Consider the following 19,401-nt stretch of genomic DNA (forward strand, 5'->3'; position numbering starts at 1 on the left):
GGGAAGTCTATTCCTAGTCTTTTGAGGAATCTCCATACTGTTTTCCACAGTGGCTGCACCAAACTGCATTCCCACCAGCAGTGTAGGAGGGTTCCCTTTTCTTCACAGCCTCTCCAGCATTTGTCATCTGTGGTTTTTTAAATGATGGTCATTCTGACTGGTGTGAGGTGATACCTCATCTTAGTTTTGATTCGCATTTCTCTGATAATTAGTGATACTGAGCATTTTTTCATTATATGACTCTTGATGGAGGTTTCCTCCGCTATTTCTTAAGGTGTTCAACAAGTTGTTGTTGTTGTTTCTCTTAATGAAGGCACTAGGGGTTGAACCCAGGCCCTCATGCACGCTGAGCACCCACTCCACCACTGAGCTATACCCCTTGCCCTCCTCTTTCCATTTTTAACAAGCCCAATGTGCAGTCTGTAAAGCTCTGGAGGACATCTTTATAGGAAGAAGGGCCTACGTGACCTATTAAATCTCACCCCACTTCCACTTTCAGTGATGCTCTTAAGATACCATGGAAACCAAGTTGCTGTTGAGATATCCTTCCTTGCTGGGGAATGGGGCCACATGACTAATTTCTTCCTACATGTGGTTTCTGCATGTGCTTGGAAAGTCACGTAGACAAAGGAGATACCTTGGTTCAAAATTGAGATTACCGCCGAAATGTTTTATGTTTTTTATTCCAGTGATTCCCCTTTAAGAATCTATCCAAGGAGAATACTCTGTGATTTACTGACAAATTTCTTCATAACATTTGTTGGAATAGTAAAAAAAAATTATGGTGGGTGGGGTGCAGCTCAGTGGTAGAACGCATGCTTAACATCCACAAGGTTGTGGGTTCATTTTCCACTACCTCCACTAACAACAACAACAAATCCCTTTTAAAAAAAATAACTCAAAAATAATTTGAGGCCATTTATATTTGTCCCACATTAGAGGAGTGGTTAAATAAAGCATGATATAGTAATCAGATAAAATATTACACAGTCATTGACAATGATGATTACAAGGAGTTTTTACTAACAGGTATGGGGACATACTTATAATATCATGTAAAGTTTTTTATAAAGCAAGATATAAAATTGGATTTACTGAAAAATCTATTCAATATAAAAAGAAAGGACAGAAGAAAATCTGTCAATATTTTGACAGTTTGCCTTTGTATTCAGAACATAAAAGAAAATTACACTTTTCTCTGCTTTCCAGAATTTATATGTGAATGTTTTATTTGGTAAGGAGAGCAGCAAAAACAGGCAATTCCCTGTTTGGACCTCACACTCCTCAATAGAAAATTAAGCTAGGTAACTTCCTAGATCTCTGTCTTTTTCTAATAGTCTCATAATGTATGAAAGCTATTACTTCATACCCTTATGTTTTGGGCTAATGGTGAGCTTTTTTTTTTTTTTTAAATGTTGGTGCTGGGGATTGAACCCAGGAACTCATGGATGCTAAGCACACACTCTACCACTGAGCTATACCCACTCCTGCTAGGATGAACTTTCAAGCAACTTAGAAAAAACGGAAGAGGGTGCCAATAAGTAACTTGGGCTATTTGAATAATCATAGAGGATCTGGAATTGGATCCTAGGAGGCAAAAGGAATCTTTGTCATTTAGGGAAGTTCTCTTAATAAATAAAACTTACTGTCATCTACAAGTATGCTTTTTTAATCCATCATCTTTTTCCTCCCTGTCTCCATCAAGCTCTGTATCTATAGTCTGTGTGTTCTGTATAAAATATGGTCAGTAAAGTCAACATTCTTTACTAGCTTGCTGTAATTTGTGGTTAGCCATAAAGCATCCCTGGTAGAGATGATACAGATAATGTTTAACTGACTGTGAGAAAAGAGACGCTGCTCCATTTGATACACCTTTTTTTCTACTCTGATTCTAACCCCCATAATACGGCATGTTTCCTCTTGAAGCATGTCAGTTTTTTCCTTGGATGACCAGCCCTAAAGATGATGCGAGTTAGTGTCAGAAAAGAAATTAGTGTAAAACCTTTAATGAAAAAGAACATGAAAATGAATATATGTATGTGTATGTATGACTAAAACATTATGCTGTACATCAGAAATTGACACATTATAAACTGAGTATACTTCAATTTTTAAAAACGCAAAAAACAAAAACAAAACAAAAATAAAAAGAAGTTAGTGACTCAAGATCAAACCGGATTTCCCTTTCCGAAAAATAGGTTTCCTCTAAGTTCCCCTTTTAAAATGGTTGATGATACAGTGCCAAAACCCTTCATTGCCTCATCAACCCCAGCCTTGATAAAAGTTTGTAAAAGCGTTTGACCATAAACAACAAATTCATGCTGTATAGCACAGGGAACTGTATTCGATATCTTGTAGTAACAGGTTTAGAAAGAATATGAAAACGAATATATGTATGCTCGTGAATGACTGAAACATTATGCTACACACCAGAAATTGACAGCGTTGTAAACTGACTATACTTCAATAAAAATACATATATACCAAAAAAAAAAAAAGTGACAGCCTATTGCTCAGCCACCTTCTCATGTAGGAAAAGAGCCGCCTCTGAAAACCTGTTCTAAACCATGACTTCAGGAAGGAAAACATGAGGGAAGTTGCCTCAGGCAAAGAAAGCTATTCACCCCCGGAAGGGATGACAAGGACATGTGTGTGACCTTTGCCAAAAGGAGAGGCATTCATTGTTGTACTTGTTGTCCGGGCCCCACCCTGGGATGTGATCCCTGTGTGAAGTCTCACGGTCATTCATAGTCTTACTGTGCCTGCCCTGCTCTGGTTCTTGATTGCTTATTAAGCAGCAGCCAAGAATTGGAGAGCCCCAAGTTCTTCCTTTCTGTCACATTCTGGGTTCCTCCTTGTCTCCCTCCTCCTGATTCCCACGCCACCTCCAACATACATCCTTACACACCTACCCCTGCCTTTGCTCTCTCCTTTCCTAAACTTACCTCCTTCTTGCCCCAAAGCCTAGCATGCTGGTTAACGGGACCACAGAGGTTTGGGCAGGTGTTAAAGGTCTTCGCAGCAAAATCCGGCTTTTTTGTGCCTGCTGTTCCTTTTATTGCCATCGCAGATAAAAATGCATCAAGAGACAGGAGTCATAATGATACACACAGTATTCTGATAACTCTCGGGCATCAATATGCAAATAAGTCGTAGCCTGTGGGTTTTAACACCCTGATGTTGTCTTCTCAAGGTGAGCTTTGTGTGTATCCTTTCTTATTTAATGCGGATCTGGCGTCTGTTCCGTGATACTATTTCTCCTGGTCCCTGTAAAGCCTGCAGCATACTAATAATACTGTTAAAAAGTAAATGGCCTAATCTCTAACCCTTGAGAGGGCCAGCTCACATATAAGCTGTTTGCGAATTTTGAAACTGTGAAATAAACAGGCAATTCCTTGATTGTTTTTGTCTGTCATTTCGAAGGATGCAGAAATTTTTCCCCAATAGCTAGGGTCACGTAAGCAGAAATTCGCCCAAGAACATTGTTATTGATGTGATGTTTGTGAATAAATGCGCAGATGCTCTGTTTGCTCAGACTCGAGTTTGGGTTGCATTTTTTCCCTCGTGCAAAGTAAAATGGAGTTGAGTCCCCTAGAGGACAACGCATGGCCAGGTGACCGTTTGAAACTCCCTCCCTTCCGCCCCTTCTCCCATCTCCCCTGTTCCCTCCACCTGTAGGTTGTAGATGAGCACGAGAGTGTGGAACAGAGTCGGCGAGCGCAAGCCGAGCCCATCAACCTGGACAGCTGCCTCCGCGCTTTCACCGGTGAGGAGGAGCTCGGGGAGAATGAGATGTACTACTGCTCCAAGTGTAAGACGCACTGCTTGGCAACCAAGAAGCTGGATCTCTGGAGGCTCCCGCCCATCCTGGTAGGTCACAGCCCCGCCCCTGAGGGAGCAGGAGTCTGGCTCGGAGGAAAGAAGCCACGAACAAATGATGGGTTTAGAGAGTAAGTCCCTCCCTGCAGCAGTGTTCAAAGCGCTTTCGCTGTGTGGGGTCACACAGAGGTGAACTATGCTACAGGTATCTGCTGGCTCCTGCTCCTAGACAGCGCACCGCCTAGAAGGGGAGAGAAGCCGTGTAGACCAGTGGCTCCAGTTACGGCCAGTATGTGAGAAGTGCCACAGCTGGGACAACCTGGTGAATTTGAGCTTCAGGAGAAGGTGGAGGCACTTCTGGCTCCAGGGAGAGGGGAAGCTTTATGCGTCCGCTTTATGAGCTACAGAGGAGCACTTGGGCCCGAGCCTTCAGTCCCACCAGGCTTGGTGACGTGGCCACGGCACACTGCTGGGGTGTGTGGGTGTGCGCACAAGCGCACTGCGGCTTATGTATTCTTTTCCACGGGATTACTTCTGCCTTCTCCGTTCCTGGGTTAGGAGACTCTCCTCTTGCTTGTCAATAGAGTTTGCAGTGTCAAATCTTCCTATTCATTTAAGAGAGTTTTTTTTCCTTAAGGGTGGAAGTATCATATCAAACGTCACTGAAAAAAACAAAGTCACTGTGAGGCACTGGTGTGTTTTAACTAGTCCTTGTGTGTATCTTTTTGTTCATGGCTTCTTCCTGCTATTCTGTGAGACCATGAACAGCTTAGACCAGAGCCACTTCTCAGGGAAGGATGCACAAGAAATTACTAACTAGCTAGCTCCAGGGATGAGAACTGAGGGAAGGGAAGCAGAGCACAGGGGCAGGCCTGGGAACAGGTAAGTGGGAAAGGGGAACGTGTCTGTGGTTTTGTTTTTTTTTTTTAATTGAAGTATAGTTAACATGAAATTAAATTAGTAGATCTTAAATGTGTAGTTTGATGAGTTTTGACAACTGTATATACTCACATAGCCATCACATATCGTGAAGTATGGGCATTTAAAAAACCATGTTTCTGAGGAATAAAATATTAGGCTGAGAACTTGGTGGGCTTCTGTTAAACCCAGTCACCAGCATGCCCCTTAGGAAGAAACCCTCTTTACGCAGAGTACGTAACAAAATTGTTAAGCATTTAGGGTAGAGGTAGCAACCCAAACATCTGTGACCACAACAGAGAGCGTAGTAACACTGGGGAAGGCTAGAGGAATTCATTGCTCTTGAAAAGGAGAGGAGAAGCCAAAAAGATGAAGGGAACTTCTTAAGCTCTTCAGAACAGTGAAGCTCCCTGGAGCAGCCAAAGGATGTAGTAAGAAAGGAGAGTCCTATTGGGGATGACATAAGCTTCATCTGTAAAAAAACACCTCTGTTTTCCTTCAGAACATTCGATACAGTTTTCTGTCCTCATGAGTGTATTTGTGACTGGGTTTTTTATGATGTTGGAGAGAAGTAAAGGTCCGTGTACACCACAAGCCCAGAGAACATGCAATTATAGGCTCTTAGGATGTTGAAGAAATTTGGGAGAGAGTTTGGATATACACAGATTATGAAATGAGGGGGGTTATATGTTAGCCACATAGCTGAAGGGCACTGGCCCAACTGATAACTTTGTTACATAATAAAATATATTCTTGGGGGTAAAAAAAAGTTATGTTATATATTTTGGGAACATTTACATGTATTAGACCCAGCTTTGTTGTTGTTGTTGTTGTTTTTAATGTGTATTTTCTATCTTCAGAACTCTTTGATGCAAGTGTTTTTTATATTTTCTTCTCCAGATTATTCACCTCAAACGATTTCAGTTTGTAAATGGTCGGTGGATAAAATCACAGAAAATTGTTAAATTTCCTCGTGAAAGTTTTGACCCTAGTGCTTTTCTGGTGCCGAGAGACCCAGCCCTCTGTCAGCGCAAACCACTCACACCCCAGGGGGATGACCTCTCTGATCCCAGGGTTCCAACAGGAGAGGTGAAGAAAGTGGATGCTCAGAACTCAGCTGGGGAAGACAATGTGCTCCTGAGCAAGAGCCCGTCCTCACTCAGTGCAAACACCGTCAGTAGCCCTAAAGGTGAGGAGGAGGCCGGGGGCTGCATGAAGCCAGGCATCACCCTGAGACGGGCCCTCCTGGGACCCCTCTAGGCTGTCTGTTTCCCTGTCTTCTACTCTGGAGCAGCAGCTTAGTGAGGTACAAGGAACCCGTCTGGAATCAGACTGATCTAAATTTGAGCTCTGTGACTTGTAGCAAGAGATACACCCTCGCTAAATCCATTTTCTCATTTGTAAAATGAAAAATAGCACTAAGTTCACAGAGTGTGAGGATTTCATATATCAAGAGTAAAGCACTTTCCGTAATGCCTAACATTTGGTGATCATGAAGGATTCTTTTCATACTTACAGCAGAGGTTCTCAGAGTATCACCTGGGAACCCCTGGAGGGTCCCTGAGAGCCTGGAGGACCGGAACTATTTTCATAAAAATTCTGAGACAGTATCTGCCTTGTCACTCGCACAACCGTACAGTGGAGTCAGCCAGCATTGCACGTGATATTGTCAGTGAACTGTGTGCTTGCGGATTGTATTTTTTTAAATCCCTCAGTTTTAATTTCTAATGTGGTAAATGCTGATAGATATAACCCACATGAACAAAAGCCCTAGGGGCCCTGGACAATTTTTAAGGCTATATAATGGGGTGGGGAGCTGTGACCAAAAGGTTTGAGACCTGCTGCTTTACAGGATTGTTGTGAGATGTTGAGATAACAGGGGGAGAGAGCTCTCAGTGTCGTGCTAGCAACAGTGAGTCCTTGGTAATTGGTGATTGTATTTTTTAATCTAATTTAACAAAGAAGAAGAATGTGTATTTGTAAAACTCCTTAGTTTAATATTGTTTTGAACTGAATCTGTCTTAAGTTATCTTTCTACTACTTTCTAGGTCCGTACTTAGTGGCATTTTACGTTTTCAGGACATTGCTGCCTCTGGGGGGGTTTGGCACTGAGGAAGACAAGAGTGCAACTTATTGGCCACATAATGGGAATAAAGAGTAGCCAGTCAGGACACCCCTGTCTTTACCTTTACGTGTACACTTGTGAAATTGGCTTCAGTTAGCATTTGGTGGCTGGTTAAACTTGTGGCATTTGGATTTATGAATCTTTCCTTCTTCCCCTTTCACAGGTTCACCTTCCTCGTCAAGAAAAAGTGGAACCAGCTGTCCCTCCAGCAAAAACAGCAGCCCTAACAGCAGCCCCCGGACTTTAGGGAGAAGCAAAGGGAGGCTCCGGCTACCCCAGATCGGCAGCAAAAATAAACTGTCGAGTAGTAAGGAGAACTTGGATGCCAGCAAAGAGAATGGGGCTGGGCAAGTTTGTGAGCTGACTGATGCCTTGAGCCGAGGGCATGTGCTGGGGGGCAGCCAGCCTGAGCTGGTCACCCCGCAGGACCACGAAGCAGCTTTGGCCAATGGATTCCTTTATGAGCATGAGGCATGTGGCAATGGCTACAGCAATGGTCAGCTTGAGAACCACAGTGAAGAAGACAGCACTGATGACCAAAGAGAAGATGTTCATGTTAAGCCTATTTATAATCTATATGCAATTTCGGTAAGTGGTTTGTTGTGTGGTTTTCAGAATGATCTGCACTTTTAAGTGGTTTGTTTCTTCGTATTCATTCATTCAGGGCCTGCTTATTTGAACTCGACAGTAGACCAAGTTAGCAGTGGATAACCTTGAGCTTTTAGATAGACTCCAAGATGCTCAGTGTGATGAGGGGAACAGTCATATAATCATTGTAACTGGAGTCACAGGTTCAGGCCACTCACAATTGTGTGTTCCTAAGGAATTTTTGCTTTCCAAAAATAATTACAAGTATAAAATGGTAAGATTTAGAGTTTTTGAATTTTGACATTTCCTCTTTGATTTGTTTTTGGGAAAAGGGAAACACTTTTTTTTTCCAGTAAGTCTTTTCCTGACGGCATCCTGGTGCTGTGCCCTGGCCAGAGTACTGTCAGCCACTGACATACCTCCACTTCTTCTCTCCTGCAGTGCCATTCAGGAATTCTGGGCGGGGGCCATTATGTCACTTATGCCAAAAACCCAAACAGCAAGTGGTACTGTTACAATGACAGCAGCTGTAAGGTAAGTCTCTCCCGTCTATGAATGAAAGAAACTGAACCTGTCAGCAGATCTGGAGGGTATTCGTAGAGATAATGTGTTTTCTCCTGAATAGAAAATAGTTATTTCTTTTAGAATCAGTGTGTAGATGGCTTCAGCATAAAGGAACAAAAGTGATATGCGGGGGAGAGAAGGAAAACATGAGCAGTTAGGGAAAAGAAGGTGTTGGTTAATGAGAATAAGTTCTTGTCTTTCGAGCTGTTAGAATTTGATGGGATTTTGTATTTGGTTTTGTTTTTTGTCATTCTTTTGACTTGTCTATGGTCTGAGTATTTTCCCTGAAACAAACATTGAAAATACTGGGTTTTATTTTAGGGGCAGGTACAAGACAGCCAAAATATTAAGCTGATTGGAAGCAATCAGGTTTAGTAATTAAAGAGGACTGGTCCTCCCTTCCCTGGCAAGGATTAAGAGCCAAGCTAGTGATGGCTTTTTTGTTAAAGGCTTTTCTTGCTCCTCTAGGAACTTCACCCTGATGAAATTGACACCGACTCTGCCTACATTCTTTTCTATGAGCAGCAGGGGATCGACTATGCACAATTTCTGCCAAAGATCGATGGCAAAAAGATGGCAGACACAAGCAGCATGGACGAAGACTTCGAATCTGATTACAGAAAGTACTGTGTGTTGCAGTAAAGCTACCACTCTGACCGCTAGACAGGCTGCTGATGAGGGAGGTGACTCCCAGTAGCTGACATTTGGCAAAAGCGTCGCTGAAAGGCAAGCTAAATGTAGTTATTTTATCCTGTGACCCTGAAGCACAAAATAAAAATCCTAATTAAAATAGCAGTTAACATAACAGTAGGAATAATTTTGTTTGGAAGTGTCTCACACAAGCTCTCTGGTAGAGAACTTTCAGGCAGAGCCCACCATTAGCCTGTAAACAAAGGGTTTGGCACCAGCCAACTGGGACCAAATAAGAACTAAATTGTGCTTGTCCAGATATGAACAAACATGTAGTGAGTATAGTTTACCAATAATCATAACAAAATACTAAGAATTTCCTTGGAGTCAAAGTAAAACAAAAAATTGTAGTGTTGTCTGGGGACGACATGATATGCTACCTCCTTTTTCCTGAAGTTTTATCCCATTGTATTAGACTAATAAGATGGAGAAAGCAAGATCGTGAAGGTGTGCAAAGGATTCTTACGGCTTGGACACAGATTTCTCGATTTACTTTTTAAACCATCTTCCCACTCTTTCTATGTCTTCATTGCTTTTTGTTGCTGTTGTTTTGTGTTTGAGACACAACCAGTCGTTGGTAGCAGAGGCATATTTAAGCAGTCGGTCTGAAAGGGAGAATCTCTTAAGAGCTGTGTGCCTTCTACCCAGGGCCTTGGTTGGGAGACTCTGTAGGAAAAACAAAAAAGCATCCTGGGAAATCCAGCCAACACAGCCCTCCAGACAGAGGCAGCTTACCTTGAGGATACTTTAGGGGCCCTCAAAAATGTATCTCCCCATTGCTGAGTGTGGGGGGTGGGGGGAAGCTGCCAATATTTGTACCATCTTTACAGGCACTGCTGCACAAAGAAATTCTGAGAGGAAAAGCAGCAGCAAAGCTCAGTGGTGTTTTACAGCTAGTGACTGTTCTTTGTTTCTTTGTTTTGCACTTTAAAAAAAAAAAGAATATGTGCAAATGAACTTTTCAAAACTTGTTCATATTTGATGGCTGTAAGGGCTATAAAGTAACTTGATTGGGGTATTTTTCCCCCATCGTATTAAATTTAAAAACAAAATACATCCCAAGCATTGATAGTGGGTAAGTATTTTTAATGAAATTGGTGGTTTTAGGAAGTAAACTTTTGTTTTGTTTGCATGTCCATTTTTTTTTTAATTTTGATGTTTGTCCTTTTTACTTTTATTTTATTTTATTTTAATTTCACAGTAGTGGTCATCAAAAGTTATGTTTCTTTGCTCACTTCATTTTTTTTTCCTCTGATAATTCAAGACTGGAACAAAAGTTTAAATGTTATTTATTTCAAGCAGTAATTTTTTTCTGTGTTGTTTTAAAATATGTATTTGAAGTAATTATTCCACTTTTTTTCAGTGATCTTTTTTTATTCATCTGAATCCTGGAAGTTGATTCTCATTATCAGATTCCATTGCCCTTACTTCCTCATAGATAGTAGGTACCAATGAAATGAAGCATTTGTGTTCTGATATCTAAGGCCGGTTACTATTCAGTTCTTCTCAGAGCATTTGGAAAGATTGTCTTAAATGGCTACCTAAGTTGAAACCCTATTTAAAAGAAAACTATAATTGCAAGTAGGAAGGAGCGGCCTAAATGGTGTATGAAATCAGACGGAATGCAGACTTCATAGTTTTGTGATTCTCCGTATGTAAAATCTGTCCATTCCTACCTGGACAAGTCCCATGAAACAGTGGAAGCTTTTAAATAATTCCCTTACAGATGTTTTATTTAAGCAGGTAGCACAATCTACTAATGTTGTTTGATCTGTGTTTGTTATATTGGTTGTAATTAATTTTTTTAATTCATGACTAGCAGAAAATTTATTAAATTAACTAACTACATTCACCTTGTAAATTACTGTATAAAACTTGTTGACAATGCACTGACTTTAGAAAGATGTTAATGTATATAAATAGAGTGTAAATAAAATAGTGTTGATGTTCTGAAATATGAACTGTATAAAAAGTATTGGTAATTGTATATGGAGTGTACCTGTTTATCTGTAACTATTATCCAAATAAATTAAATACTGTGGATGCATCTATGTGCTGTTTTTCCTTTGTACAACTAAACATAAAAGAGACATTCTTTAGCCTTCCTCTCTGTGACCCTGTTTTAATCCTCCTTCTTAAATAGTACCTACCTGACTTAGAGAGTGGACATTCCCTCTCTGAGAGGATGGAACCTGTTGGCGGTAGAACAAGATACCTGCAGGGAGCAGGTACATTGATTTAAATTTGGTTCGCATCCCTGTTAGGAGATCGTTTGGAAGGCATTGAAGGGGTCGGGGAGAAGGCTAGCTTGCTTGTTTGGAACCGAGAGTGGATGAAGGAGGTTTCACAGTAGTTTTCCTGCAGATTAGGAGACGAGGTGAAGAGGAAGATTTCTTATTTGTATGATGCCTTGAGATGATCCTGGGTTTCTAGGGGGCGCTGAGAAACCAGGGATGTCCCTGGTTGTCTTTCTAGGAGGTCTCCAAGGAGGCAGTTGACAGGGTTGAGAAGAGTCGAAGATTTAGACTTGTGGGTCCTTCAGCCTCAGTCACATTTGCGTTTAAAATTACAATATTTTCCCAGGGGCTTCTAGGTAGTAAATGAAGTCTGTAAGTGCCTGGCAGAGTTTCTTGGTAAGTGCTCAATGAATGTGAAACCCTACCCCCATGAGAGTCAGTCGTGTTTCACAAAGAGATTTTCTTACTCCTTTGCTACACTGATGCTAAAAGAATTTAATAGCCCTCTGCTCACATTCTCCAAAAAACAGGAATACACATTAAAAATGTATAGAATGAAACATGTCGAATCAGCAGCAATAGTGCTTGTTTAAGGAAACCAACAAACAGAAGAAGGATCCAAAAAGTCATCAGAGATGAAGCACAGCTTCTAAAATGTCTCTGGCTTTTTAAAAGACAACCTTGAACATCATCTTTTTATCTCAAATGTTGATCCTGGCACATAGAAGGTTAAGTAATATAGAAAACAAGTAATGTTTAAGTGAAATGAAAAATAAAATACAGCCTTGAAAAGGACCAGCACACAGAGATGGGCAGACGTTTTATTTTTAGTTCCTGAATGGCCCTGTAAATTGAGAGGGGTCTTCAGCCTCCCAGCCTCTCTTTGTAAGCATGGCAATTCAACATGGAATCTCTCTTCCACTTGGTGGCATTGCTCACTATGGGTTCTTTTCTTAATTGTAGATACCGTTGCATCGGAGCAAGTAGGTGAATTGCCACATTTTCCTTGTTTTAAAGGTTACGAATTTAGAATTTTACTAGGCTGCAGCCAGAATGTGTAGCTTAGGGAACGGAGATTCCAGTTTTCTTTGATGGTGTACCAGGAGGTTCCTTAGTTTTGAAATCCAAGAAGTCACAAATGCACCTACCTCTATGATCAGAGACCCATCCAAGACAGAGCAATTAAAAGAGGCTGTCTTTAGGTTTGCCAGACATCTACCCCTGGAAACAAGATAGTAAATAAGAGTGCAGGAGTTGTAAACTCGGAGGCTCATAGGGGCCTGGTTGGGAACAGAGTGTAAGAGAAGCTGTCTCCAGCTATGGATGAGAAGAGGGAACAGGAGGGAACTATGGTGAGCTCTAGGGCGTTCAGCCATCTAAAGCTTCCATTTGACTTGCCATGCAGGAATGTGGGCCCAGTGTTACCAAGCCTTTTTTTTTTGTTCCCCTCAAGAAAAGCCAGAAATCCAGATGTTTATACAAAATACCCAATTTAGAAATGCTGGCAGATTTTTTTTTTAATTTTAAAAAATTAAACCTATTTGCAAGCCAGATTCAAGCCACCAATATACACCCTCTGGTAAGTTGAAAGGTCATGGACTTGTGAGTGTAAGGTCCGATCAGATTCTAGTTCTTGCTGTGTTACAACAGCTGTGCATTAAAACAAGTTCCTGGGAACCTCAGATTTCTCATGCTCAATAAGAATACCACTTCAACCTAATAAAACTGAAAAAGGAAAAATAAAAGAAAAAGATAACAAAGAACAACCACAGTTAAACAAATTAAAACAAGGTAAGACATTGGTAAGTATGATTCGTTTATAAGCCTTACAGTGTCTTAAATAGTGAAAGGGTTGTCACCATATTAAAATCCTCCTTGAACAGCGTATGTTGTGAGGAATATTCGTTTGACGATGTATTTGGCAACTGCACATTTATGGTAATGTCCCATACCCATCCCAGGATGGATTTAATTATTGAGCCATTATGGCTTGCTGTTAATGCTGCATGTTGACATTATTAATAAAGGTCTGGCTGCATCATTAAAAAATAAAAAGAATACCACTTCAAAACGTTATTGTCAGGAACAGATAATGTACATAGGCACAGACTCTGACACAAACAGTATTATTTGCCCACTTAGAGAAACAGCACAGGTATAAGACAACAATAATGTTATGATCAAGCTCACCAGTCCAGAGGCGTCCAGCTAACAACATATGAGCACATGCTAGGCACGGAGCTCTGTGCTAGGTTTTCTAGGGGCAGCTTTTCCCAACCTAGCAATTCATCAGCATCAAAATCAACCAGGAGCTTGTTACATGTGCTGATTGCAGAGTCGCACCCATCACTGCCATATTACACCTGCGTGCTAGGCCTGTTTACACTCAGATTTATGAGATCTTCTCCCATGCAGTCCAAGAATCTGCTTTAATAAGTTTCTCAAGGGAGATTCTTTGGCAGCCAGTTAGCACTGGTCTGCAGATCAGTCATTTATGGAAACCACTGCTCCAGGGAATGGATCATTACTTTCAGTCTAATGAGGAAAAGGATATGCACATGCACACCTGGAAGGAGGAGTGATCAATATAATCATCTCTGATGAAATGACAACTGAGGACATTAAACAGTAGCTGTTGGCAAAGTACTTAGTGAAAAACAAATGGAAAAAGGAAGCGAGCTACACTATGAAGCAAGACCAGGATTTTATCGTCAGAAGCGTGCAAAGCAGTCTGGTGGAAACCGGGAGCGGAGGGAGTGCATTCCACAGGCTGTGGAGGTCTGTGTGAGGCGAGCTGCAGGTGCACAGGGAGCCCAGGGGAAGATGAGCAGGAGAAAAGAAACCATGTTGTGAAAGCCTTGGAAGGTCAGACCTCTTCCAACAGAAGGGTTTCACGTTGCCAAGCATTTGGGCATGGTTGCAAAACATTTTTACGTGTTTTTTGTGAATACACACTAATCTGAAACCATTTCACTAAAAGCAAATTTTCATGTACGGTAACATAACTCTTTCCTTATAAGCAAATTGGTGTTTGCTGTAAATGTTCTCTTTTTCATATACACAATCCACTCTTGCTGAAATTTTTTTGGGGGGGTAAAGGTAGATTTATTTAGAGAGATACATACTGCATAGAGTGTAGGCTGTTTCAAAAGGGGTTTGGGTGCTCAGGTTAAAGTAAAAGTAGGTACATACTCCACAGAGTGTGGGCCGTCTCCGAAGATGAGGAAGTGAGAGAGGCGGCCTGAAATTTCTCTTGATAATGAATTTTAGACTTTATCACAAACCCAAGAGGAATGTAGATGACTACCAGGCTTAAAGTGCTCCAAGAAGATCAAAGGAAGCAGAGGAAAAAGAAGAAAGCAGGCTGCAGGTAGGAGGAAGTCTAGGAAAGGCTGTGGGTGGGGAGAAGGAAGGCATGTGAGAGAAAGGAGCCTGTTGAGCGTGGTCTGGAGACCGGAGGAGAGGAGGGTCCAGAAAGGAGAGGGGGCTGGTTGGAGGCAACCAAAGCACTTGAGGGTCCCTGGGGATCAGGCTTCTGCTGTTCTTCATGGCAGGATCCTCTGCACTGATGGTGAACCCCCAGTGCTCACTGGGATTATAGAAGGGGGTCTTCCCTCTTGAGGGTCAGCAGAGGGCCCCCCCAGAATGGATCAGGAGGTGACTGTAGTAGTCAGAGGCTGCTCTAGCTCCGAGTTTAGGGCAGCATCTTGGCTGCAACCACAGAAAGCAAAGGACCAGAAATCTAGCCCGTTTCATGAAGTGTTTGACTTGGGACAGGTCACTTGTCTCCCCAGGGCCTCAGTTCCCTTGTGACTCAGGAATGGTTTGTTTCAGGTCAGTAGTCCTCAGCTTTTATTTTGAAACAGCACTGGGACAGGACCCTTTCTTCCAACTACATTTTTTATTTTTATTTTTAGGAAAGCGTAGTTGATTTACAATGTTAGTTTCGGGTGTTCAGCAAAGTAATTCAGCTATACATACACATGCATGCATTTTTTTTTTCTTTTCAGATTCTTTTCCATTACCAATTCCATTTCACCCAAAGGACCTACAGCTAAATCTGACGACGTTGGAGGTGAGTGGGGGTGGGGTGCAGCTTGAGCCGCCTCGGAGGCTCCGGATCAGACGTTCAATAGGACACCCGGGGCGCCTACCGCATTCAGGGAGAAGAAGAGCTCCCAGCCAGTGGCCCCCAGCAACAGCGTTGTCCGACCCAAGCTTGCGCGCCCAGCGCACAGTGTGGCCAAACGAACCAAAACACCGCGATGTTTGGAATAGAGAAAGGTTTATTGACAGAGACCCCGCCGACAGAGACGATGGAGGCAGAGGCATAGGTTTGTCTCTCATCCATTTTACCGGCTCGGCTGAGCGTAAGATTTCTAAAGGCAAAAGGGGTAAAGGGGTCGAGGTCCTGGGGTGCGTGATCAGCTCGTGCACAGTACTCTGATTGGTGCGCGGTGACGTGACAGGTTGATTATTTTGAGAGTCAACATCGTGGACCTTCTGGTTCCAATCAGCCTGAGGTCTCCGTGTTTGTGGTCAGCACTAGTCCTCTTTTCTGCAGAACAACTCAAAGATATGCATCAGATTGTTATGTATATCCCTTGACGGGGAACTAGGACTCTGTTTTACAGCTGAACTGTAGTTTCTTGATTGCTTTTCCTTTGTTTTTGCATTTCCTCACTGTCCTTATTAGTTAACTGCTTGAATCTGCTCTTTGGAGCTTAGGGAAGGCCTAGGAGACTACAGCCTTTTTCTGCAAACAAAAAATGGGAAAGGGGGTGGCGTGGAGGGGATTTTGAACCCAGGAGGGTCGTGCAGAGTCCTGCTCCATTTCAACAGGAGAGCACCCTTATTAGATCTGCTGGAAATCGCGACGGCAGTAGGGTGGGACTTTTCAAAGTCATTTTGCTACACTCAGTACATCTGGGCAGGGAGGAAAGCCAAACCAACTAGAGTGAAGGCCGGTCAACTTCCCTCCCTCCCTGTAGAGATCATTGGAGCAGCCTGTGGCTTGGCATCTATACGGAGCCAGCCCAGGGGGCTGTGGCCTTTCATTGCGCCAGCAGGAGACAGTTACTGCTGCCACTCCTTGTTTGCAGAGCTCCCCGCAGCTTGGAGTGGCAAATAAACATCCTCTCACTTTGGGAGACATGGGAAAGGGAGAGGGGCAGAGTTTATCACTCAAACATCGAATGTTTAATGAGTACCTACTATGTGGCAGACAGGCTAGTCCTGCACTTGGAATCAGGAGGAAAATCAGAGAGGGCACTTAGCCATTGAGCAGACATTTACTGTTTGCCAGTGTGTGTGGCAAGCTATGTGTGTTTTGTTCCTTATTTTATGCTCACCACCACTCTATGAGAGATGCATTTATCATCTCGTTCTATCAATGAGGAAACAGATTCAGTGAGATTAAATCTCTTGCCCAAAGTATCACACAGATGGAGCATTTCTGAGCTGGAGCCAACTCCAGGTTAAAGTGGCTGATTCTACACTCCCTCACTTCCGCCTGAACTGAGGTCTGTGATCCATCACTTGGCAACGGCAGGACTGTTGATCAATCATCCTGAGATCTGACAAGGAATAAGGATCATCCAAACAGTGTTTGATAATCACTGAATGAGAAAGTGAACGTGAACCCCTTTTACAACTGATAACTTATGCAAATACCATTGTTACATAAGGAGAGGAAGTAGGTGTACTGAAAGCGGCCTCTTCCCCCTCTTCCTAGAAGATGAAAAACTTGGGAGCAAAATAGCCTTGCGGGTGACTCCTGAGGGAGACATGTCCTAGGTTCGTTCTCTTCATTTCTGGGGGCCCAGGGATCAATCTCAGGAGCTGGACAGAGGGAGGAAAAGGGTGTAGAAGGAGAGGTGGGACCAGGGAGGGAGAAAGAAAGGACTCGGGCAGGTCAAGGCCACTAGCTCCAAACTGGACTTTAGAGTGTCTGATAGTATCTTATCAGGGATTTAACAGGGATGTGATAGTTGCAGAGGCAGGATGAGAAAGACAGACAAGGACTGAGTGAACTGGTTTGGGGAAGGCAGCCAACAGCCACAGAAACTGTGAAAATCCCATGCTCCCCCCACTGGCCCCCTGCCAGACCGGCCACCTCACTATGCTGGACCCACTGAGGACCATGTCTCTTCCCTTCAGCTGGGGCCTCTTCCTTCCTGGCCCTTCCTGGAAAAGGAGGGAGAACAATTGAGCCTGACAGTTTATACCCAGGTGTCTGCGCCCATAAGCCTTCTAAACCGAATACCACATGTCCATCCGGCCACCGTAGCGCAGCCATCAAGCAGCAAGCAGTCACCTCGGCTGCTTTCCATCCAGTTCTGACCGTGCTGAGCCCCATAGAGGCAGCCTGTTGTCTTTTTCCCCAGGGTTTATGAGCCCAGCTTTGGTTTTCTCATCTGTCCCCTTTGATGGCAATAGAATGTTAGGCCTCAATCCAAAACTGGTATATGTCAAAAGAGAGAGAGACAGAGAAGGAAGGAAGAGATGGGGGGAGAATGTATGCCTAATTTGGACTCTAGGGATGCAACCAGTATAAATTTGGAGGGAAAGCTAGACTCCCTAACCGACTGGAAGAGAAACACTGAAGCCGAGGGCCTGCTGCACTGCCCATGGGATGCCCTTCTGGGAGGGAGTAGGGGGTGTGGCTGCTGCCCCGGGAGAAGGCTCAGACGAAACATTTCGACTGTCATCCTGTCTACATTGGTAGCTGGTCGAGGAATCCGTTTCCTCATCTAGAGCACGGGCCAGCCTCATGCGGCTCCCAGAACTTGATCTGTCATCACACTCCACGCGGCAGCGGCTGGGAATTTCACCAGCTTCTGGCCTGACCAAAGCAGCCTTGGACGCAGTGAAAGGTCACGCTCTGTGATGCCACAGGATTCACTGGATCTTACTCTCACCCCTGAGAAACCCCACTCTCCGTCTCCACATTGATGCCAGCCTCCAGAGGGTCTAAATGTGTCTTAAACAAGTCCTTTCCGCTGTGATGTGGTTTTCCACTGGGCAGGACCACCCGATCTTTTGGGTACCCCTCATCCAACACCACCGCGCCTCGCCTCACAGACTGAGCACCAGGACTGGGGCCACCACTGGTCCCTTCTACTCCACTAGAGTGTTCCCGCAGCAGAACTGCTTTCCCCGACACGTTTGTGTTTTGGTGAAATGGCTCTTCTGGTTTTCATGTGTGAATCCCAGAGGCTGACCAACAGATGTCACACCCAACTCCACGCCCCTCCACGCCTATAGCTCCGAGGCTTCACTTGGACCCAGCATGTCACACCCAACTCCTCTCCCTTAAGAGGGGTGCCTCCCAGGAGGCCACTCAGGCTGTGTGCCCAGGTGAGTCAGACCTCACGCCCTCCACCCTATGACTGCACGCCCACCCACAGCTTAAGCTAGAGCCCACATTGTAAGCCCACCCGAGGTGACCCGCAGCCTCGTGGAGCCTGGCCAGGCCTGCAGGGTGGAGGGGCAGCATCATTTAGAGCCCAAAGATTGGGAAGCAGATATACTGGGGAGGACGCGTGATGCCAGAGAACAGCGGAAGCCAAGGATCAGGCACCTCGTGCACCCAGTCCCCACATGTGGAAACAGCTGTTCAAACTATAACCAAATCAGGCTGATTGTGTCAGTCACTGAAGGAAAGTCTGCATAAATAGAGCTCAGAAACCAGGCTTATCTCTCAGGATTGCCCAATGGGCTAGATAAATATTTAGTCCCAGCCCTGGAATGGTGCCTGCTAATTCTGTGTTTGTTAATCATTTTTCCCTTTATTCACTCACCCTGCCAACATCTGCTGCCTGCCTCCCACTGTCTGGCCAACCTCGGCCCGGCACTTCCATTTTCTGATGGCTAAGACAGGGTCCTCCAGTCTTCCCTTTGGGGGTCTTGGTGTGGGAGCAGGACGGGAGCAGAGATCGGGAAAGTCTTCACAAAGGAGTCACTTTTAAGCTGGGTTTTGGCTGCTGTGTAGACCTCATGAGAAGAGCCACAAGCAGGGGAGAGGCAGGGAGCACATCCCAGCTCTAGGGGACAGCACACGTCCCCACCATCCATAGCTGGCTTGCTGGCTTCTAGGTCCAAGCTTTCCTCTGAAGCTCTTTCAGGCCCGCAGCACTCAGCTCAGGCAAGCACTGCTGGGTTTGTCGACCTGGTAGCCACTCACTGGCTGGGGAGGGGCAAGTTTCTTTACCTCTCTGTTTCAGTTTCCTTCCAAAAAGTGATGGGAAGAGGGTGGGCTTGAGCATCAAATCATCTGGATCCAAATCCTCCTCCTACTCTACCACTTGCTAGCCCTGGGTCCCATGTATTTCATGTCATCTGAAAACGGAGAAAACAAAAACGCCCATCTCAGAAGCTCGTTCTAAGGACTGAGATAGAGAGCACGTCAGATAGCTTCACTTGGGTGCGTCTCAGCTGCTGTTGTTATGCTGTTACTTG

The 19,401-nt window shown here is 44.0% G+C and overlaps 1 protein-coding gene across 4 annotated transcripts in view; it reads left to right on the forward strand.

The window, feature by feature from the left end:
* USP32 (ubiquitin specific peptidase 32) overlaps positions 1-10,751 on the forward strand; it is a 168,983-nt gene extending 158,232 nt beyond the window's left edge. For all 4 annotated transcript variants that reach the window (XM_006213310.3, XM_015247173.3, XM_072940274.1 and 1 more), the window contains 5 exons: positions 3,679-3,870; positions 5,638-5,926; positions 7,026-7,450; positions 7,892-7,984; positions 8,483-10,751. In XM_006213310.3, coding sequence (XP_006213372.1) covers positions 3,679-3,870; positions 5,638-5,926; positions 7,026-7,450; positions 7,892-7,984; positions 8,483-8,656 — 1,173 coding nt within the window. In that variant the 3' untranslated portion in view covers positions 8,657-10,751. The remainder of the gene's footprint in view (positions 1-3,678; positions 3,871-5,637; positions 5,927-7,025; positions 7,451-7,891; positions 7,985-8,482) is intronic.
* The last annotated feature ends 8,650 nt before the right edge of the window (positions 10,752-19,401 follow it).

The sequence above is a fragment of the Vicugna pacos genome, chromosome 16 (assembly GCF_048564905.1).
Source record: "Vicugna pacos chromosome 16, VicPac4, whole genome shotgun sequence".
NCBI classification, from domain to species: Eukaryota; Metazoa; Chordata; class Mammalia; order Artiodactyla; family Camelidae; genus Vicugna; species Vicugna pacos.